Below are 22,810 nucleotides of genomic sequence, written 5' to 3'. Positions count from 1 at the left end.
CATATAGTTGAAAATAATCAAGATCTGGATATATCCTTTGCGGCGATGGCGCAACTTCGAAAGAAGGGTATTTGGTCTTTATCATGCTGACAGCAATCTCAAGCATATGAAGCTGTTTTGCAGTAAACAGGTGAGCAGCTAAGCTGCCCAACCAGATATGCAGGGAGGACTCCATGACCAGGAAAGCGCCTGATACAAAACATGCTAGTAGAGTGACAAAGTATAAAATTCAATTTATCACAGCCTAGGGCTAGTTTTGGCTGAAATCCAACTAAGTTTGAGCATCGGTCCTATTGGCTGGCACTTTCTTCGCATCTGCACGAGTCCCAGGCCAGGAAAGTCCGCAGAGCAGTTTTGGCTGTTGGGAGTTGACTGGACATGTAAGGCGCGTTAAGTAGCAACCCGTATGGGTGTCATTAACAAAGCCCTTATCAGCAATAATGAGCGAATTTGCGCTCAAGAGAATCGTGTTCTTGAGAAACAGCGAGCCTCGCAAGTATAAGATCGAGTCATGGCCATCCGAGGAAATATACCAAGCGTTGTGCAGCCGCATTAGAGTGACTTCAGGTCACAAAAAGTCACACGCGAGCTCTGGCATCACAAGGCGCTCCATAAATACTGCACAAGCGATAAGGGCCTACCCTCGACCAAGCTCACATGGGCACCACGAGAGCAAAACTAGAGCTTGGAGAAGCTGCCACTGTGTTGAGCCATGCTTCATGCAACTACAGGCTCATTACGCCATGGATATGCAAAATATGCAAAATGAAGAGCAAGCAGACAACCTATTTCAATCCTTATGATACGGTCGGAGCATATATATCCTCCGCTTTCAGTAACTACATAGATTAAATATTTAAAATGTACGGACTACCAGCAGTATTTTACCAAGAGCAGTCAGTTCTCTTAAAAGATCTGCGCATCAAGAATAGATAGACATTGGTTGGGGCACTGGGAGATCCGAGAAAAGAAGATGCTATGCATGTCTCGAGAAAATTATAGGTATGCACCGTTTAAAGGCATTTCAAAACCCGCCCACGAGGGCCCAATAAATAACAATAATATTCCTCACCTTCAGACGAAATCACCCTTGCCCTCCATGACAAGAGCATCTATATTTGGATATACGGAGCAGGAAAATTCGTATAAGTGCGTCTAATAGGAGAGAGAGTGTGTGTGATATATTGCAAAGGTCTTATGTAAATATGCTAGCAGTCTGTCCCTGGTATCATCCAAAACTTGATCATCGAGTTATCTGTTAACCAGGACTTTGAGATTATCGATGCCGGGACGCGGTTGCCCCGGTTCGGTTGGTTAGAGTTGCTTGCTTGAGGTGTGGAAATGGACAGAGCTCACTTCGACAGATCAAGCAAAAACAGCCAGCATGTATCAAATAGGCTTTAGTTAGTAGCTTTGAGTTTGATCAAGAAACTGTCTTCACAGTGCTGCATTAAGCGGTTATGGGAGAAAGGCATAAAATATCTTCAATTTTATTTTGGCCCAGAAATTGCTAATTAGTGTCTTCTTTGGCGGAACTTCTTTGCCTTATTGACAACAGAGCCAATAAATGCTTTTGAGACATACATTAGCGGCCCAATATGTCCACCAAAGACCGGTGTGATCATGATTACTTGCCACGGGCGAGATCAGATCTTCCCAAGTTAACTAATCCTCCAACTGTCTATAGCTAGAAGCTGCTTGTAATGGAAAATAGAGCCGCAGAGGCGTGATACATACAGGAATATCCTATTTCTATTTCTTCATTACTCGAACGCTCGAAGCTATTTTAATGACAGGAGTGAAAGTTTCGTATCAACCAGGAAACTCACAATGCTTGTCAATCTACACGTCCTGAGTGTTCTATGTCAAAGTCTCTGCCTTGCCCGGCTGGCAGGCACAAGTTGGTCTGCCGGCCGCATGTATGATAAGCGATATTTCAATACATCTGCATTGAATAATGTGTCTATGTCTTCCACCGAACATTTCTCGGCGCCTTCAATTATCACAAACATCCCGGTCGATAAACCCCAGTCTCTGAAAGAAACTTCCAGCACTACGAAGACCCTGACGTCTGCACATTTTCAGGTTGGTACGGGGAACGTGGATCGCCCCCCAGACGCAGGCTCCACTATACTACACTCGACTCAAATTGAGACTCTACCAAGTTTATCTCCCTTCCCAGCTCAGCCAACCGACGTGATATTAAAAGCCACTGTGACTACTAAAGACTTCGACGATTCTCTGCATTCAGACACAGCCTTTTCAAGTGCGCAAGTGAGAAAACTGGAGATGACTCCTGCCATACCGTCCACGTCAAGAGTTCGTATAGACAGAGCTGCGGAAACGGAAACTCCTCAAAGCTCCTTTACAATATACTTCACCCAGCCACTAAAGCCAGTACAGACTGAGCAAGATGTTCCCGGGACAGGTGGCTATACTTTGACAGCTGCTACCGCAAAGCCTCATGCATCAGCTGCACCAAAAAGCACCGTCGTACCCCTAATTTCAACTGTCGAGCCCAACGTTCAAAGCGAGGGCTTAGAAGCAACAGCCCATTATACATCTACCAGGATGGACAGCACAGCTAATGCAACTGTTCGTGGTTTGCTCGTAGACACATCAGGCACGGAAAAGTCAACTCGGTATCCGTTCCAAAGACCCTCCCAAACCCCTAGTGCCGAACATGACCATCAGAGCAGCAAGGGTAACCAAGAGAACTCCAATCCGGGAACTTCTGCCGGCATTGCCATTGGCACTATTTCTCTTGCAGTATTGGCGGGATTGGCCGGCTTTTGGGCATTTTTGCGGTACAAAAGGCATGGAAATAGCTTTGAGAATACTAGCAACGGGAAATGGCTAGGAAGTCTAATAGAGTCATTGAGAGCTTTCTTCCACCAGAACGTAGAGAGGTCGTTCAATCGTAATCGAGGCATCAGCGAAGCCAAGATATCCGCCCCGTTCGCTCAGACAAACTCACTTAACTGGTCATGAAGCCAGGCGAAAACAGCGCCGTAAAGAATGTTATACGACAAATACTTCCACCATATCATATCAATTGTAGTGTAGTCTTAACCCATGTAGCCTAAAATTCAACTTGTAAAAGTTTAGAGCTCCATAAAATCCAAGCTTAGGCATCGAAGAGGGATATGTAGCCAACCCGTAGCAAGGAGCATTTTTGCTTAGTAGGCATAATAGTTAGGGTCAGCCCGGATGGTAGATCTGTCCGCAAGCTTGTGAAATTGATCAAGTAGCCGTATAAGTCTTTCAAACCAATCGTGGAAGCGAAAAAGCGGGTTGCTAATTCTACTCTTCTTGGGTAAGTTATAACTTCGGATAGACTAACTCACCCATTAACACCCCTACATCATCAGGAATATGAGACATGCGACTGGCCCGACCTACCGTCAGCAACAGATGCCCTCTTTTCGACTTCAATGAGATCTATCCTTAAGGAGATCAATGTAGGCCCCTCAGTACAGCATGATACCAGGTCGGCAAGGCCGCTGATCCAAGTAGACCAGTTGGAGAGTATTGTTCACACCACAAATAGTATACCTTCGGGGACTGCGCTAGAAAGGACCAAATGTGAGAAAGAGAAAGCGGCAGGGAAACGTCAGATGCAACACTAGGAGTAGTTATTGCATACGTGAATACTACATGGGCTTGCTGACACAGGGCTATTGTCCCAGGTTGGTTGGGTCACACAGCGTCGAAAAGCCAGTAGCCAAAGTATGAAATCCCAAACGGCAAAATTAAATGCAGCTTTGAAGATTATACTTTACAATTTAGCGCTCTCGGTATCTTGAGAACGCCATCTCTTCAGACCCTATTGTCGGTTTAAAACTACGTTGCATTTGCCTCTACATTACTTATCGATAGTCGACAGGGGGTAGGTCCCTTTAAAAGGGCCTCCTACCGTTGACAGACGTATTTTTATAACCTTATACAAATCGATCAACAAGAGAGGAAGAAACCTGAAATTCTTTCATTGGTCCGCTGGCCTGTTATTGGAGGCTATGGGCACCCCTATTCCTATCAAAATCTATTACTATGCCGCTCGACCAGAGTTTTTTAGATCTTGGCTCGTATCAACACATTTCGATTAAAGAAGCAATTTTTGAAGCTTCATCGCCTGCTGCACTTTTCGGTTATCCAGATCAAATTCGGGCTAGACAGGTTTCTAAACAATCTAAAATAAAATGGTGCACATATTCAGCGCCTGTAAAGGATTTATCTGTAGTAATATGATTTTATTCTTTAACTCGCCCAACTGTTTCACCGACGTAGACATCTGAAGTCTCGGAGCTTTCAACTGTAACACCCAATGCCGCCCAAGCTTCAGGTTCCATCTCCTGATTTAACTGACCTCCATGTTGTTGGTCTGGGGGGCAGCACCTCCGTTTCAACACAGCAACCCGACGAAGAGGTAGCGTCCCTAAGACGAGAACTGGCATATTATAGAAATTTGCACAAAATATCATCGTCGGTTTTTCCGTCGCTACGAATTCACACTAATACACTCTTGGCCCTTCTGGATGATTGGGATAGAATAATAAAAGAGACTGAAAGCAACTGTAGCTCCTGGATGATGATTCCGTCTCATGGCGCGCCAGATACTCACTAGGAAGTCTTAGTTTTTTTGTAATGATTAACGCTCGATGTTATCGTAATGCTATACTTCTGAACATGGAACATGGGAGTCTACTTGGTCGCTCTGTGTTAATACAGCTATATACCCATTTCCAGGCCTGGAAACTAATTTAGGCCTGCCGACTAATCGAATCCATGCAGCTCCAGGATCCTTGCTGTGGTTGTGATAATAGTTGTATTGCAGGTTGATGTTTGGGATGATCATTTAGTTGACGACAGAAGAGATGGGTAGCTAGGGAGGGGAAAGGTTTATGCTCTGGCCAAGGGTTGATGGGACCTCAACCCTGAACACTGCGTGGTCGCCTACAAGGAGCTGCAACAGAAGTATACTGGATGACATGACATGACAAGAGCTGAGGTTTGTAACTGTTGACTCTCAAGATATTATGGATGGGCCTCCTCCGTCTCATGTGCGCTTCTTCTGTGAACGAAAATTCAATGTCACTGGGGATGCGTAAGATCGAAGGGAAGTGAGTGGGCTGGTTGGGTTGCATAATTTCTCATCTTGCCATCTGTCCAAACTTTGAAAAGTAACTAAATGCCAGTATACATTATGACATAATGGAGACTACAAAGCCCAGAAATAGCCAAAATTGTAGTTCATATTGCTGCTATCATGAGTCAATTACGGGTTGAATGGACAGCTACGCATTGGATGCCATATATCAATGGCCTTCATAAGCCGAAAGCTGCCCAATCATAGAATCTCTCTGTCTCAACACCTTAAATTCACACCCTTGACATCTTGACAATACTGTCTTAGCGGCGGCAGCAATGAGAAACTAGGCGAATTAAACAACATCAGTCACCAAAGTCATGAACATCCTGGTTGTCTTAGCCCTTTCCATTCCTCATAGTGTCACAGGTCTCTCAATAACGGACTTGCTTGACAATATACCACTTTGTGCTGTAAGTGACAAGCTTATGGTGGGAAAAAGCTCTCATATTGACTCTACAGTATCCATGCCTATCCGAGGCTCTTGCATCGCATGCTTGTCACGACGAGCTAGAGAACTGTATTTGTTTGAACTTCGATCTCCAGGCTCAGCTGTCAGTTTGCGCTCAGAGGTTGTGTTCATTCGAAGACCAACTGGGTAAGTCAACTGGTCCACCGGATACGAATAAGAAGGCGATGATCCTAACTCGACGATAGTCGCCGTTGTCGTTGAGGCCGATCTTTGTGCTGCATACCCGAAGCCATCAAGAACATCAGAAGTGCAAAACGCGGTTGCCATTGGCTCTGCCTTACTGTTCCCCGTGGTCGGATTGAGAATATACTCTCGAAAGAGACATGGAGGAAGGCTCTGGCGAGATGACTATGCAGCACTCACGAGCATGGTATTTCTTTCACTGATTACGCAAAGCCGTAGAATGAGGCTGACTGAACACGTAGGCTCTTTTGGTAGTATTAGCAGGCATTGACCTTCATATCGCCCAGTTAGGGTTTGGAATGCACTATTGGACAATTCCAGTCGGAAACGGACATTCGATTCTCAAGGTAACGTTGGGCTCCACATCTCCGACCCCCCTAAAGTCCGGCCCCTAAAAATATCTACTCAGCCACGTCAACCCTTTGTTTTATTTTATAAATATCTAGACGAACTTTTCACTTTAGAACTTGCATTTTGAAGATTCTTGCTCCAAACTTTCCAATGAAACAGTACACTGAAAATCAGCTTCTTGCTGCCATTTCTGACATAAGAAATGGCAAATCAGTTCACAAAACCTCGCAAAAATGGGGTATTCCTCGGAGTACCCTTCACGATCGTTTAAAGGGGGCCCAGTCAATTCAACAAGCGAAAAGATTTTGTCAAAGGCTTTCACAGGAGCAGGAGACCTATTTGGCAGATTGGGTACTTGCGCAGGCCGCGTTAGGCCTTCCGCCAACGCATCAAGAACTACGCTATTTTGCGGAACGAATTCTTCAGGCCGCCGGAGAAAGAAAAAGCCTTGGGAAACATTGGGTTAGCCGTTTTATAGCCCGATATCCAATTTTGAAAACCCAAAGGCCCCGGCGAATAGAAAATGCCCGGGTTAATGGGGCTACAACCGAGGTAATTAAATCTTGGTGGTCCTATTTGAAAAATCCCGTTATCGATACTATAAAACCGGCCAACCGTTGGAATATGGACGAAACAGGTATAATGGAAGGCAAAGGATCTAATGGCCTGGTGTTAGGGCGTAATAAAATCCGGCCATTACAGCGAAAAGAGCCTGGAACGCGGGGTTGGACGAGCATAATCGAATGTGTATCAGCTACGGGGGCTGTTATACCTCCCCTCGTTATATTTAAGGGGAAAAACGTACAGCAACAATGGTTTCCAGCTGATTTAAGTCCTTTCGATACCTGGCAATTTCATGCAACAGAAAACGGGTGGACAAATAATGAAACAGGTATCGAATGGTTAAAAAAGGTGTTTATTCCAAATACCCAACCTTTAACTCCTGAAAAGCGTTTATTAGTTCTCGACGGCCACGGATCACACGTCAGCGACGAGTTTATGCTTGTTTGCCTCCAAAATAATATTCAGCTTTTATATTTACCTCCTCATTCGTCGCACGTTCTTCAACCGTTGGATTTATCGGTTTTTGGGCCGTTAAAGGAAGCTTATCGACGTCACCTGGGATTTGTAAACCAGTTTTGCTGTTCAACGGTTGTTGGGAAACGAAACTTTCTACTTTGCTATCGAAAAGCCAGATCAAAAGCATTTATAGCAAAAACCATTCAATCTGGTTGGCGTACGACGGGGTTATGGCCGGTGAACTTGGCAAAACCACTTTTAAACCCGTTTTTATTAGAAAATAGCAACGCCAACGTCGAAAAAGGTAGAAATAACGGCTTCCAAAGGGATAAAACACCGGAAAGCCCAAACCAAAAAATTAACGACCAATCTTTACTTATTTGGAAAACCCCTAAAACGACCCGAGATATTCGACTTCAACTACAGGAAATTTCCCGGTCCGAAAAAAGTAACGCCACTTCACGGCTTTTGTTTGCAAAAGTCCAAAAAAGCTTCGAAACCAAGGATATCTTATTGGCTGAAGCTCAGCAAAAAATCAGTTTGTTAAAAGCAAAATTGGAGGCGGTACGGCCGGTCAAAAGGAAAAGGGTAATTCCGGATCCCAACGAGCTTTTGGTCAGCAAAAAAAACGTTTATGAAGCACAGGAAAATAATAGGGACTGTTTAGAGGATTTGAACGATGGAGAAGAGGTTAGCGAACCGGGAGAGCCTGACAATGATTGTATTATTGTGCGTTGATAGGTTTACATTTAAATCGGTTTATAAAAGGGGTATTTCGTCGTTACATTTTTCAAGGGGGCCGGACTTTAGGGGGGTCGGAGATGTGGAGCCCAACGTTANATGATCCGCATGAACTTCGTGGTTCAGTATACTGTGACGCTAGATTCAACATGGGATAACGTGGACATAGTAATTTGGTCTTTTGTGGAGCAGATAACCATGGTTTTCTGCGCTAGCTTACCAACGCTCCGGCAGCTTCTGGGTCCTCTCTTAGCGAACAAAGTTAAGAGTTCGAGCTTGCCTCCAGGTGCCATAACGGTCACTAAGGAAGTGGTTATTAAGCATGAGCCAAAGGCTGTTCATCAAGACACCAACCCAGGTCAGGACATATGTTGGTATTAGATTACAGCCGGTGCTAGAAGTATAGATTGAATGTGTAGGAGGCAAAGGCCGTGCTGGTGGCAGCCATAGCAACGATCTGTTCAATGCATGTTGCTTTCAAATTGATACTACGAGATGCAAGAGTGGCACCGATACAGCGGGAGTGCTGTGCTGCATAGACAATCAAAAGGAAGTCGGTGAACTTCCAAGCGATGACAGCAGAAGTTGAGCTCCAGGCTCAACGATGCCCGAGAACACCAGACATGCATGAAACATCATGACGGAGCCAGATTCCGCGTAAGAATGCAAATGGCAGTTGCGACCTGCCTGGAGAAAAGATGACAACGCTTACATGCGTCGTTACATCAGCAGAAACAGCCCCAAGAATCGTCTATGGTTGAGACAAGTCACAAGCTGCATGCTATTGTTCAACAGTAAATCGTCTGCCAGTCCGGATTTGGCACTCCCAGTAACAAGGAAGATAATGGCAACAACCCGTCTGGGAAACAAAAGGGCATCAGCAAGCAAGTCAGGAGTTACATGATCAGATATTTGTCTAATAAATATATTGCTTGGCTCTAGATCTGTAACCTGGCCTTGGCGAGAATGTTGTCTTACTCATAGTAAGCCGGCCACATCTTCTACAAACCACTAGACTCATCTTCAGGCTATTAAGAATTGGGCTGGGCTAGTCGGTTTGGTGACTGAGAAAGTGAGTGCTATCAATTCATAAGAGAGGGGGCTACTGCAAGAAAAGTAGAGAAGTACGGAACAACATGATGTGGATGCATAAAAGAATCAAGGCCCTCCACACAGAGTTTCTTGGTTATTCAATAAAAGCCGCTCCAGCTTTTATGCTTCTTGAATGGCCCAGATATCAATATAAACTTATCCACTGAGTCTGTAAAACCGAGGAGTGGGTACAGAAGTAGGTGCAGGTACAGGAGCAGGAGTGGAAGCGGGTGATAAGTATCCCTGCTGCTCTGTGTGGGTTTCAGAGTAAGACTTGACGCTACAACGTCGTTTTGCTGACCTCTCGTCAACATTGGGTGGTAATCCGTGTGCTTCTGCAGGCCACAATGAACGCCTTTTGCGGCTTTGCATTCGAGCTTCGTCATCAGCGATCCGTTCACTGGCATTCCAAAATATGGCAATTTCACCTGACCATTGCGCCCATTGTTCCCTAGTTACGAATAAGTCATACTCCATTGCAGACAGCAAGTTTATTTCCATGGTGTTAATTCTTTTGATAGGGATTTTCGAAATCGTCGCCCAGACTGTGTTGCTCCAGACTCGATCTTTGATTACTGCTCAAAAGTCAATGAATTAGCATATTATTAACTAGCCAACACTCCTATGAAGCCAATACAATCCCTACCTTTGCTGCTAATAATCAGTGCTATAATCAGAAGATCATTTCTGCTTTCTCCCACATCAAGACGCTTCGCTCTGGCCCCGAGGCGATAGATGAACAACAGCGCCAACAAAACAACGTTCACGTCAGGTATCGTCATTGAGAGAGCCTCGTGGATTTTTTTTCTGAAGTCAGGCGGACAGGTCGGTCCACGAAATTGCTCCGAAAGTTGCACCGGGTTGAGTATTTCGCCGGCCTGATGAGATTCCAAACACTTGATCTTGGCCCAGAAAAGGCACATGATCTGGAAGACAACTTACATCAGCAAGAATTAGCTAGGTCTGAAATCGTACGCTTCTTACTTGTGTTACCAAGCCCTCCAGTCTTTTCCCTTCCGTACTGCTGCATGCTGGAAAAGTCTCATTCGAGTTTGTCATACTTGGCAGGCTGTGGCGAGGTGCAATTCTTCTCTTCTCGGGTGTTAGCGAAATAAACTGGATAAGGGGTAGCGTTTTTATGTCGGTGGGATATTTATTGGCCGAGATTCCTTGCCTAAAGAAAATTAATCAAGTAGATGGTCAATGGAGAAACTATTTACAGTATAACGCCGAAAACAGTGACGTCTCATTTGCTTCAAAGGAGCTTCAGTAAGCGAATAAGAACGTAATTCATAAAGCAATAAAAGGATCATCCAAGACTGGCGTGTCTGGCAGCTCAGAGTGGCTTGTCACTGAATTGGCGGAATCGGCAAGGATGCTAGACATACACGGGCAGCTTTAGACACCAGGCCGGGTACGAGCTGCCCGTGACTAGCCCGCTGACGATAAAATGCAGAGGGCGAGCTGTGGGGCGTTTGGTGGTGCCTACGAGCGAACGGGCCTGAGGACCCGAGCGCGAAAATGAGCCATCATCACGCCTCCAGCATGGCCCACGTGGCGCGGGCCAGGGCAAAATACATACTACGTAGTCATGTACCGCCTGGTAAGGCAACAAACGGCCTGGATCCAATCGAATGAGTAGAGTATCCAATGGGTCTGATTTGATTCGCCGACATGGGTGGTGGACCTAAGGGGAGGGCCTTACAAGTAGCTAACGTGATATGCACGTGACCTCAATACGTCAAATAGGGGCCGATCCATTTCCGCAACTCTGTTTCGGGACTAGGAACAGGCGGGCCGGAAGTGGACAGCCTCCCAAAGAGCGACCATGCATACAACTTCCACGCAATTGACCGATTTTTGACTGTAAAACTCTACGAAACTTATGTCCACTGATTCGCGTTGAGTTCCTCTGCATCCAGATCCAAAAATGAAGCCGTAGATCTGGGTCCCTGATCCTGAATTTGTTGTTGTTTCCGGATTTTGGCCTCCATTACCTCCCTCCTGCAATCCAGCCGGTGAATCGCGGTCTGGATATCTGCTAGCTGATAAAAGGTCTCTTGGGCTTCGCAACGCACGCGTTTTCTAGGTGCAGGTTTGGATATTTGTAGCTCCTTAGATAACCGTTTGTTTTTTCGGTCAAACTGACTACTTGAGCCACCTGATGATCCATCCCTTTGGAAACCTTACGCATGAAGGTCGAGAGATCTCTTTGGCACCAGACTAACCTGCCGGCGAAGTTCTTGGCCTCTTTTTCGATATGTAAAGATGTTTCTGAGTCAGGAAAATGAGCGGTATCTATATCTGTTGATTCATGGGCAGACATGCGAGCAAAGTAGATCACGTGTACAACCACGTGATCTAGGGACACGATGCCGAGTTTTACAACAGATTCATGCAGGGTTGTAGATAGTTACAGTTCTACCTTAGAGATCATGATGAATTAGAGAATGTAGTTTTGTTACTTTGTTTGTATTGTTTTACCGATCGCAGCGATCACACGATTCCTATCAACACTGATCAGTGTTGTCAGTATAGGCAACACAGATTCGCAAGATAGAGATATTCGAATTGCTAGTACTCCCAGCTAACGCTGTAACCGGGCTAGCAACGAGGATATTGTAACAGCCCCAAAACCACCGTATTGTTCAGCAATTCAGGAGCTTTGGATAACTGTTACGTGAGCTCCCGGAAGCACCGACTGGATCACTCCGGCCAAGGACTCAAGGAACCCTCACCACCCGGACTATACCGCTAGTCACAACAACGACAACACCCGATACCGTTACCCCTGAACGCAAGAGGGAACGCCATGTCGGAAGCCGACGAGATTAAGGCATTAGGGCCAGCACCGGACCCGAGACCGATAACCCTCCAAGATCGAGAAGAGAACGAGATGTTGCACAAACTGTTAAAGAGATTTGGTGTCAAACCAAAGGAACAACAAGAGATCGATGCAAAGGCGCTGGAGAACGAAACAGCAGATCTCGCAGAGCACCCAGACCAAGCAACAGCAGCTCGAAAGAACGCATGGATTATAAACACGATATGCGATTTCGAAAGACCGGAACCCCCAAAGCGAGGAGACATTCTAATAGAGCATTTCGCAGCAGAATTTAGAGGCTGGAAAGAGGAGGATTTTGATACCTGCAACAAAGGGATTGCCCGAATGTTAAAAGATTACCTCATTGCAGGCGGAGTGAAGTTACCTGGCTACAACAACACGAAGATAAGCAAAAGGCTTGTAGCTTTAGCAATAACGACAGACGACAAGGAAGGAGAGACAGATACACAGAGTGAAGATCACCGGGATCAGGCATCACACCCAAGGGAAGATCGGACATCATACCATCAAAACCCTCAACCTATATACAACGAACCAAGGGTCCAATACCAAGGAGTGGAACAGAGAACCGGACTATTGGCAAGCGTGCAATATGGGTATACACGTCAGCAATCCACAGCTCCCAAGGAGCAGACTTTTGGCGGCATGAGGCCGCACGGCGAGGATTATAAAAGGGAGCTCTGGAGTGAACGAGCAGATGCTCAGAGGGAGCAATCAACTGCGTACGAGACCCTCCAAACGCACAACCGCCCTACCACGGCACAAAATACCACTGCATACAGGTGTTTGCCACCCATTCAAGTACCCAATCAAGCGCTTCCGCTTACCACGTTAAAAACTTTTATGCAGGTTTGGGAGAAGGATAACAGTTATTCAGGAGATCCATACGATCTCTTGGATGAGAAAGTACTCAACTTCACAGACACCTGCCAAATGATGCAGATCGAGATCAACCAAATGCACGCCCTATTCCCGTGGATCCTGAAAGGAAAAGCTAGCGACTATTTTCGTACACACGTGGGTAGGGATAAGACTTTTAGGGACATGTATTTGCGCCTGAAAGAGAGGTTCGATACCGATCTTATCCGCCAACAATACCACTCAGATTGGAGTTCGATTACGTTCTACTCTATGAGGAATAAGCCGGAGAACGCAGACAAGACCCCAGAACAGGTTCTGGAGCTCCTTTTCGATAAGCTACAACGGTGCCAAAGAGCCATGGGATCAGATTACCAGTCTGAACACCAGCTCGTTGACAATACGATACGGGCCATACAGGGAGTGCCAGAGCTTAAGTTAGCACTTGTGGATACGAAGAAAAGGTCGTACGAAGAGCTTTGCAGTCAATTGCGCCGGCTAATGGCTATCGAAAATAAGCCACAAACCAGCGGCCAATATTTTGTTGATCGCAGATACCAAACAGCGGCTCGAAACGAGTGGCCGTTTCACCGCAAGCAATTGGGCTCAAAAGCTCGAACGAGATCAGGGATCAGACCCCAAGGAGAAAGGGTGCAGAAAAAGGGAGGGTGTTATATTTGCAAAAAGGAAGATTGCAGATCGTGGAAGCACACCAGAGAGGAACAACGCGCTGAGAAGGAGCGCTGGAAACGCGAACAAAGAGATCATGGCCAAAGTACACGAGGCTACAAGACGTTCCTGCAGGCCGCAGAAGGACCTGATGAAGATTTGGCTAGCAGTGATTCAGAGATATCAGAGGGTTACTCAACAGAATCTGTGGACGAGGAACCTACTGCAACGAGCCACTACATGACTGTACAGGGTGCAGAATTGCTAGCAGACGAGTCCTTCAGGCATAGGCTCACCGCTGCACGAGATCAGGGGGCAACGCGTTCAGCTGATCGCCCTGACCACACCTTTATGCAAACCAGCATGGATTGGGAAGGCTTCCTGCCAGATACCGGTGCAGCCGAGCACTCAACTGCCGGATTCAGGCAATTTGTGGCCCTGCAACGCTACAAAACAGGCCTGTATATGGACCAACAACGCGCTGGAGAAGCACGCATTCGCTTTGGCCAAGGCAGCGTAGCGACCTCGTTGGGAACGGTAGATATCCCTACCCCTATAGGGATAATCACGTTCCATATTATGGAGACAGATACACCGTTCCTAGTGTCGTTAAAGGACATGGATAGGCTGCAGGCCTACTATGATAACGTCCGAGACGAAATCGTCTGCGGTGACGGCAAGCGGATACCTGTGGAACGGAAAAGAGGGCACCCGTGGTTCTACTTGGATAATACCGCGCAGGGGATCACATTCCTTACCGATTCTGAAATCGCGGGAACATTCCTAACGGAAAAGGAGCTGCGGCGGGTTCACAGGCGTTTTGGGCACCCATCCGTTAACAAGCTTTGGCGCCTGTTACAACGTGCAGGCGAAGACGCAGATTTGGAGGCGATCCAAATGATTAACAAGGTGTGCCACTTCTGCCAGAAGAAGGGAAAATCACCGCAACGCTTCAAGTTTGCCCTGAAGGAGGATATTAACTTTAACTACGAAGTTATCGTTGATGTTATGTATTTGGATGGCCGGCCAGTACTTCATGTGATCGATGCGAGCACTGCATACCAGTCAGCCCAGTTCCTGGTTGACATGTCAGCCAAAGAGACGTGGGAGGCGTTAAAACAGTGCTGGATCGATACTTATCTAGGTCCGCCAGACGTATTAACGTTCGACCCAGGGCCCAATTTCCGTGCAGCTGAATTTTACGCAGAAGCACGCCTTTTAGGGATTACATGCCATCAGATCCCTACAGAGGCGCACTGGGCTATTGGCAAGATTGAGCGTTTTCATGCGCCCCTGAGGCGGGCGTACGAGATTATCCGGGCTGAATGCGGTGAGGACTGCTCGCAAGGAGCTGCCCTGCAGGCAGCGGTAAAAGCGGTTAACGATACCGCCGGACCCAACGGCCTAGTGCCTACGCTACTCGTTTTTGGAGCCATGCCAAAAGAGCACCCGAATAACGCGTTGGAAGATCTGATATCAACGAACAGATTACGCATACGCGTTGAGGGCTGGGTGCAACGTGATCAACAAAAGAGGGCGAGGGAGGGTCACGATACAGGGCACGATACGACTAGGGCACAACGCACGGATTGACATTCACCCCCTATTCAACAGGGAACGGTTAGGACAAAGCATTCGTTTGCAGCGTTGAGAGATCTCACGATCTCCCAAACGCGTTATTTTCCTTTGTTTACTCATTGATAACTATCTACGGGTTCAGGAGTGCGCATGTCTGCAATCAATATAAAAGATAGCCTGTGTCTGTTCGCGGGCAGACATGCGTGTGGGTAGATCACGTGTGGGGACACGTGATCTCAGAACACGTCGCAGAGTTTTTAAGGGATCTCTGCAGGATTGTAGATAGTTACAGAACAGATAGATAGCATGCATGAGAATACCGTTTTTATTTGTTATATTGTTTTTACCGATCGCAGCGATCACTCCATTCCTATCAACAGGTGGTCCTATTTGAAAAATCCCGTTATCGATACTATAAAACCGGCCAACCGTTGGAATATGGACGAAACAGGTATAATGGAAGGCAAAGGATCTAATGGCCTGGTGTTAGGGCGTAATAAAATCCGGCCATTACAGCGAAAAGAGCCTGGAACGCGGGGTTGGACGAGCATAATCGAATGTGTATCAGCTACGGGGGCTGTTATACCTCCCCTCGTTATATTTAAGGGGAAAAACGTACAGCAACAATGGTTTCCAGCTGATTTAAGTCCTTTCGATACCTGGCAATTTCATGCAACCGAAAACGGGTGGACAAATAATGAAACAGGTATCGAATGGTTAAAAAAGGTGTTTATTCCAAATACCCAACCTTTAACTCCTGAAAAGCGTTTATTAGTTCTCGACGGCCACGGATCACACGTCACCGACGAGTTTATGCTTATTTGCCTCCAAAATAATATTCAGCTTTTATATTTACCTCCTCATTCGTCGCACGTTCTTCAACCGTTGGATTTATCGGTTTTTGGGCCGTTAAAGGAAGCTTATCGACGTCAACTGGGATTTGTAAACCAGTTTTGCTGTTCAACGGTTGTTGGGAAACGAAACTTTCTACTTTGCTATCGAAAAGCCAGATCAAAAGCATTTATAGCAAAAACCATTCAATCTGGTTGGCGTACGACGGGGTTATGGCCGGTGAACTTGGCAAAACCACTTTTAAACCCTTTTTTATTAGAAAATAGCAACGCCAACGTCGAAAAAAGGTAAAAATAACGGCTTCTAAAGGGATAAAACACCGGAAAATCCAACCCAAAAAATTAACGACCAGTCTTTACTTATTTGGAAAACCCCTAAAACGACCCGAGATATTCGACTTCAACTGCGAAAAATTTCCCGGTCCGAAAAAAGCAACGCCACGTCCCGGCTTATGTTCACAAAAGTTCAAAAAAGCTTTGAAGCCAAGGACATTTTATTGGCTGAAGCCCAGCAAAAAATCAGTTTGTTGGAAGCACAATTGGAGGCAATACGGCCGGCAAAAAGAAGAAGGGTGGTTCCAGATCCAAACGAGCTTTTAGTCAGCAAAAAGAATATTTTTAAATTACAGAAAACCGATAAGGAGGGTTTGGAGGTTCCTAGTGATGGAGAGGAGGTTAGTGAACCGGAAGAGCCTGACAACGATTGTATTATTGTGCGTTGATAATTTTATATTTAAATCGGGCTGTTAAAGGACGCATTTGCTGTTAGATTTTAAGGGGCGCCCATCCGCNGGCCATCAGGGGTGGCCAACTTCATGTCATAACCGGCTTGCCATCCCTGAACTTGGACATGATCGTCGACAGATCCTGAACTAGCAGCCGATCGTTGTCCCTAATTCCACCTATCTCATCTTCGCCGATTCGAACAGGTACGTCCTCATTGTAATACAAAACTGCGGTCTCTGGTTTATCCTTGGATTTGCCTGTCAAATGAAATAGCTTTTGAGGCTCTTTCAGTTTCAGCTCTTCCATATTACAACGCTCCAAAGCGATTGTTATCTTGGTGCCTTCGATGCTAACTTCGTGCGATTCCTTGTCATATTTATGTGGTCTAAGCGAATGGCGAATATCCGGGGCATATTTAATATCGCCGTCCCAATCGTTTGCGGTAAGTAAGAGATACACTCGCTCGTCGCTGCCTTTGTAAAGCTTGAGAATGTCGTAGCCTATCAGAACCGGGATAGGTGGCGAAACATTTGTGTACGTTTGGTTCATCACCGTATTGAGCCATTCATCATCTTTGAAAATTTTGTTCCAAACCTGCATTGCTTTTTCTTGCTCCGGGTGAAGATTCGCATTGATCCCAACCTGCGCCAGTCCTCTTTTTAAAATAAATGCGAGATACAGGAGGTAAATGTTTTGTAATCGTGTCGAAGATTTCTTGGGGTAAATTCTCGAAAGCTCCGAGCTTCTTTTGTTCAAACATGGCATCTGATATAAAATAAACTACCCGGCGTATCGTGCCTGCAAACAAGTATTAAGCAGCGCAGCGAGGGTCTCTTTATAAGCTTTCACTGGTGCACCCTGTCTATTATCTGCGTTGGGGATCTGCGGAACCCTAGACTTCGGAAACAGAATCCATCTCCAGCATCCCATTTTCGGTCCGGATTTTCTGAAAGCCACCCTAAAACAGCTGTACGGAAAACAGGATTCCTGTTCCTGTGCTTGTAGCACCCCGACGACTTCGATCAGGGTTCTGAAGTCATGGACCAGATATTGTCCTCTGACGATGTCCTGTTTGAGGAGTTAGTTCCACCTTTCCACCCCATTTAATTGAAAATTGGAACCCTCAAAAAGTTATTTTGCATTTTCTGGTTTTATCCTTTTGTACCGCAGTCCCTACCACTTAACGCCCTTGGAATCACACGACAATCTAATTGCATTTTATTCCGCATTGAACATGACTTCAGGGATCCTTAACTCATCGTTTGTTGTTCGTTGCCAACCATGCGATGGACGACATTTTCCCTCGCTTTCTCCTACCTCTTTTATCCATCCGAAAGTAGTCCTACGAAGAAAACGCCGCCAAGGCCTGAGCTTCTGCGAAAGCGCACAACGTTCGGAACTTCTTTCGGCATCCCGGGTGACAATGCGACATTTGACTACGTACTTCTGTTCGTGCTTGGAACAAAACTACGACTGACATGTAGCCGTAGGTTATTGTCGGAGGTGGCAACGCCGGTCTTGCCGTAGCCGCCCGTCTTGCGCAACAGCAGAAAGGAACGGTGGCGGTCATCGAAGCCGGCAGCTTTTATGAGATTGAGAACAGCAATATGAGCGAGGTTCCGGCATTTGCTAGCATATTCACGAGCAAAGGTGTCCACGATTGGCAGTTAAAAAAATGCTGCGCCTTTCGCTGGAACTGGTCGGCGAACGCGACGGGGAGCGCGAGCGCTCTTTTTCAGGGAGGGTGCGACTGAGGAACCGGCCGCTGATCACATCGTCAAGTTCGAGAACAATTCTCCGGGGCCTGTAAGCTTTCGAGCTTGGCTGCAAAGACCTCTTCGAGCCAGCTGCCGACTGTTTCCACGTTTTCCAACTCCTGCTGCAGTGTTTTGATGGCCAGGGCCGGGAGGCTGGAGTACCTTCCGCGGCCGGCCGGCTCAGGCGCGTTAGCGGTGCGCGTGTCGAGAGATACGTGTTCCGACTCGGCCTGGCCCGGCGGCAAAGCCTGCGGCGTGCTTTGCGGGCGCGCGCGGCGGTTTGAGACCTTTGGTGAGGCCATGACGACCGGCGCCCGGAGGGCGAAAATTCTTCAGCTGTTAAGCTTATTGGTGTGTTTGGGTGTGAATCGCTAACAAAGTGGGTCTGACCCATGAATGGTGGAGGATCTGGGGATGACGGGGCGGATATGGTAGGGTAGGTAGTTGTGAACAGCTTCACTTTGGGTGCGTGTTAGCATGTTTTTTGGTTCAATCTGGGTGTTGTTATTTGGGCTATTTTGTTAAGCATTTTTGGCCGGCTTCACGTGATACCCCCAGCGGCCACCCCCTGTTGACCTTGTGGCTGAATTTCGTCGGTACTGGCTAGCTTGTACTGTTTGACGAAATGCACTGTGGATGTATCCACGTGGAGGCGGTTTAGCGATTCTTGTCGGTGATATAACTGCGGTCAAAAAATGAAGTTTGTCATAACGCGTCTCTTTCAGCTAGTTGTTACTCTATTTGATGTACGACGGACTATAAGTGCAAAACTCGACTCATGATAGGATACAACCTCTTAACAGGGTGCTTGGGCCACCTCTTAAGCCAACGGAATGCCTGTCTTAAGTGACTCCATCTCGTTTGGGCCAAGAAACTGGTCCGTGCAAAACCAAGCAAAGTACTTCTCTTCCCCGGCATCTGGTGCGACGGCGGCCTGATGCTCTTCGACTATTGCCAGCAGTTGCTTTTTGTTCTTAGCGAACAGCTTCAAGTACTTGATCGTCGCATCGCCGTTGTTCTTCAAATAGGACTCCATTACCTCCCCACAGCTCGTCACCATGCGACTAACCTGAAACGTGTCGCGGCCGGAGGTGCTCCCAAGACCCATGGCCTTCCCGGATTCGGCCGAGCCGCGCGCAACATGGTGGATAAGGATGGTCAGATTGGGCAAGAAGGCGTCGGACGGCATGTACCGCTCGGTGAAGTACTGGACGAATTTATGGTGCTCCTTTGCCTTGATTAGGCGGAAGAGCTCCATGGACCGCTTGTGCATGCCGAAGTAGTCGAACATGAGGATTGGCTCCTCCTCAAACAGCTTGCCCTTTAGCACTGCAAGGAGCTGGAGGGTGCCGACATGCCGCGTATTGCGCCACTTGCGACCCAGAAGGGCTCGTGTTTGGGCTATAGGGCCATTTGTACTGGCCGTTTTGGAGACGGCTGTCATTGTAGACTCCTTAAACAGCTCTTCGAGAAATTTGCCGACCTCGGCGGCTTCAATGCTGCGGAGGGGTGTATATCCCGGGGTGTGTTGCAAATATCGGTTGCGGACGAGATTGACGGCCTTGGTGGCAGTAGGCTTTAGACGCCTGGCGCCGCCTACGCCGTCCGGCTTGTGGAAGTCTCCTTGCTTCTTCCGAGAATCTTTGGCAAACCTGGTGGCGGATGATATGCCCGTGACCAGCTCAAGTCGGTTCAAGGACTGCGCTGCGTCTTTTGGTCGATCGCCGACAAAGATGTTACTCTCTCCGTGGATTTTGAGGAAGAGCTCCATGTCTGGCCAAGCGAACTTGAGGCCGGGAGTCAACTGAACCAGGTTGTAGAGGAAAGCCAGCTGCTGCACATCGAACCACTGCGACAGGAGAGACTGCCCGATGATCTGCATGCGGACCTTGAGGGAGAAGACCAAGATACCGCAAATGACAGGGTTTCGTGAGAATAAGAGCTGCTGGGCGCCAGACCGATTGTTTTTGTCGATCACGGAGTAGGCATCCATTCTTATTGCCAAAAGAGGATCTCCTTCGATCCAGGTCGCGATGAGGTTCCGTATCTCTTCAATCTCCAGGTCTCCCTCTTTGGGCCAGAATTCCGGGTGCGGGTGAGTTTTGGATAGTTTGAAATAGTCGTCGATGGTTCTCGCGATGCATAAGCCGCTCATACGAAGGTCCGCGGCGGCGCTCAGGCGGCAGTAGCGAGTAGCGTGGTGGGCGTCGAGGACGACTTGAGAGGCAAAGCAGTGCCACAAGTTGAAATCTTTAGTAGTGTAATACTCGACGAAGCCGGCGGTGATCTCGTCGCGCACAGGCAAAAGGGCGCCAAAATTTGCAACCACGCAATATTCGGGAAGAAGCTCCAGCAAAAGAATCTTGTCCTCATTGAATTTTTCGACAACGGACATCTTGAGTCGATCCGCCTTGGCGTTATAGTTGCCGTAGTAACCTGGCTTGTAAACTGGAATGTTGCCGTTTTTGATAACGGCGAGAAATGACTGTAGCAGGACTCCGGTGGGAAAGAACGCAAATTCAGCGATATCTGACAGTTCCTCATTGTAAGGCAGGCCGCCCTGCTGTGGTAGGGGTGGGTGCAATGAGATCCCTGCCAGCTGGGCAGCCACGGAAACAACCAGTTGTTGCAGGCCTACTCCTCCTACAGGGAATTGGTGCTGGAGGTCCTCCAAGACATCTTGGACCAAATCTCGCGCCAGCTGCAGGGCGGTGTCTGTGACTACAGCGGCAGTCGCGAGATCGACCTTGGAGCAGCTATATTCAGTCCACTAAGCAGTATTAGAATTACGAACGGGCCCCAAAAGATGTACTGGTAGTGGTAGGACTTACGGTGTCGGACAAAAAGCGTCTCCAGTTTGACAAATCATGGAGCAAGCATAGAATTCTGAAAAAGGGCTGGGACAGGAAGTCGTCATCAGGTTCCTCTGCGTCATTCTCGACAACTTCCAGCTGGACAACACTAACGTTAGTAGTAGTTGACGCTGCTGATTCATCTTCAGCGTCTTCGACAACGAGAGAAGCAAACCGATTAACCCAAGCGGGCGCGGACGAGTCGTGATCTTCGACTACGCCAGTAGGTTTCTTGTCGCGGTGGGCAGTGCTCGTTGAGCCAGATGACGGCGTTGTTTCCCAGGAAAGAAGCTCGCAGATTTCTTCCAAAACCTGAATAAAATGGGCATGTCTTTTGTCGACGGCATCGCGACCCCGTCCTAAAAACCACAAAGTCACATTCTTACGGAGCGCAATAGCACGTTTGGCAACGTTGAGCATCCGGGAGGGCGCTTTGAGGCTGGTGTTAGAAATAGCTCGCGCGAGCGTCAAAAGCTCCCCTACAGTGACTTGGTATTTAGCTGCCTTGGATGCAGAGCCTGTGATTAAATGATTGTAAGCTTTTGAGCCATAGAGCTCCAAAATCCTGCCTTGAAACAGCGCAAACTCAGGCGGTAGAAAGACCTAGGCTGACCGGTATCTTTTTTCTTCCTCTTGGCCGCTGGAGTGGAAGAAAGACAGGCAGGTTCAAGGCCAACCTTCTTCGCAAAGTTGACCAGCCATATTGCGAACCGGTTAGTGTCGTTTTTGTACTGCCTGTAACTATCCTGGAGGAAGCTAGGAAGCATTGTAGCGGCTACTAAGCTCTGCGTGTGGGATGACTACTTCAGTCTAGCAGGACCCGACTAAAACTCGCGAGGTAAAAAAGATCGCGACGGCAGCGCGACCACATAAAGTGGGTATTGAGTTCACCGCATTAAAAAACCCCCCGCTTTCATGACAAGGTGGGGTTAAGGGGTTAACTATATTACGTCAGCTTGTGTACCCCCTGGGACTGTGATTGGAGATCAGGTGTTCCAACTACATAGTCGTTGGACCAATGTTACCTCGTCATACCACTTACTTGTCCTCAATACCTTTGTTATACCGTAAAAAGGCCTCCAGGGGACTACAAGAGATACGAAACTCGAATCAAGTCATTGTCACGGCCAAACATACATTGGAGAACCTCAGTGTATTAGGCGCTATTAACGAAAATTCTAAACTGAAGAGAAGAGAGAAATTACAGTTGACGGCGCGCTGGAGACACGCGTTTAAATCTGGGGTCAGTGGACCCCTGGCTCAGCGTGGCTGTGCGTGCCAGTGCCTTGGGGCCTGATCTTCTCATATTTAAATCGGTTTATAAAAGGGGTATTTCGTCGTTACATTTTTCAAGGGGGCCGGACTTTAGGGGGGTTCGGAGATGTGGGGCCAACGTTAGGTGCAGAAATCTTCGCTACAATCATACACCAAGGTTTTCGTCATTGACTGTCGGTGTCTACATCCGCACAAGCCAAAAGCGAGGCTGCAGTTGGGCTGACACCTGCTCAAGCCATGCTTGAAGACGATTATCTGCGACCGTGCTCGGGTCAATTTCCGTGAGCTGCAAAGGCAAAACCTGAGTTCACGAGGGAGCTTTCCGGGTTTGTATTGGCCTTCCTTACTGAAGTGGCTGCACTCAGCTGTGACTGATCCACTTTCCGGGCCCAAG

General features: G+C 47.4%; 2 protein-coding genes across 2 annotated transcripts; one reads left to right on the top strand and one right to left on the bottom strand.

The window, feature by feature from the left end:
- Window positions 1-1,917: 1,917 nt before the first annotated feature.
- Window positions 1,918-2,991, top strand: PpBr36_11238 (uncharacterized protein; the record flags this gene model as incomplete). Its single annotated transcript, XM_029898340.1, has 2 exons — window positions 1,918-2,212; window positions 2,252-2,991. The coding sequence occupies 2 exons, from the start codon at window positions 1,918-1,920 to the stop codon at window positions 2,989-2,991; spliced, it is 1,035 nt and encodes a 344-aa protein (XP_029743402.1).
- Window positions 2,992-19,109: 16,118 nt separating this feature from the next.
- On the bottom strand, window positions 19,110-21,908 carry PpBr36_11237 (uncharacterized protein; the record flags this gene model as incomplete). The annotated part of the gene is made up of 3 exons (XM_029898339.1): window positions 19,110-21,059; window positions 21,121-21,680; window positions 21,728-21,908. The coding sequence occupies 3 exons, from the start codon at window positions 21,906-21,908 to the stop codon at window positions 19,110-19,112; spliced, it is 2,691 nt and encodes an 896-aa protein (XP_029743415.1).
- Between the last annotated feature and the right edge of the window lie 902 nt (window positions 21,909-22,810).

The sequence above is a fragment of the Pyricularia pennisetigena genome (genome assembly GCF_004337985.1).
Source record: "Pyricularia pennisetigena strain Br36 chromosome Unknown Pyricularia_pennisetigena_Br36_Scf_15, whole genome shotgun sequence".
NCBI lineage: Eukaryota > Fungi > Ascomycota > Sordariomycetes > Magnaporthales > Pyriculariaceae > Pyricularia > Pyricularia pennisetigena.
Note: the sequence above shows the minus strand (reverse complement) of the source record. Positions and strands in the feature narration are given on the sequence as shown.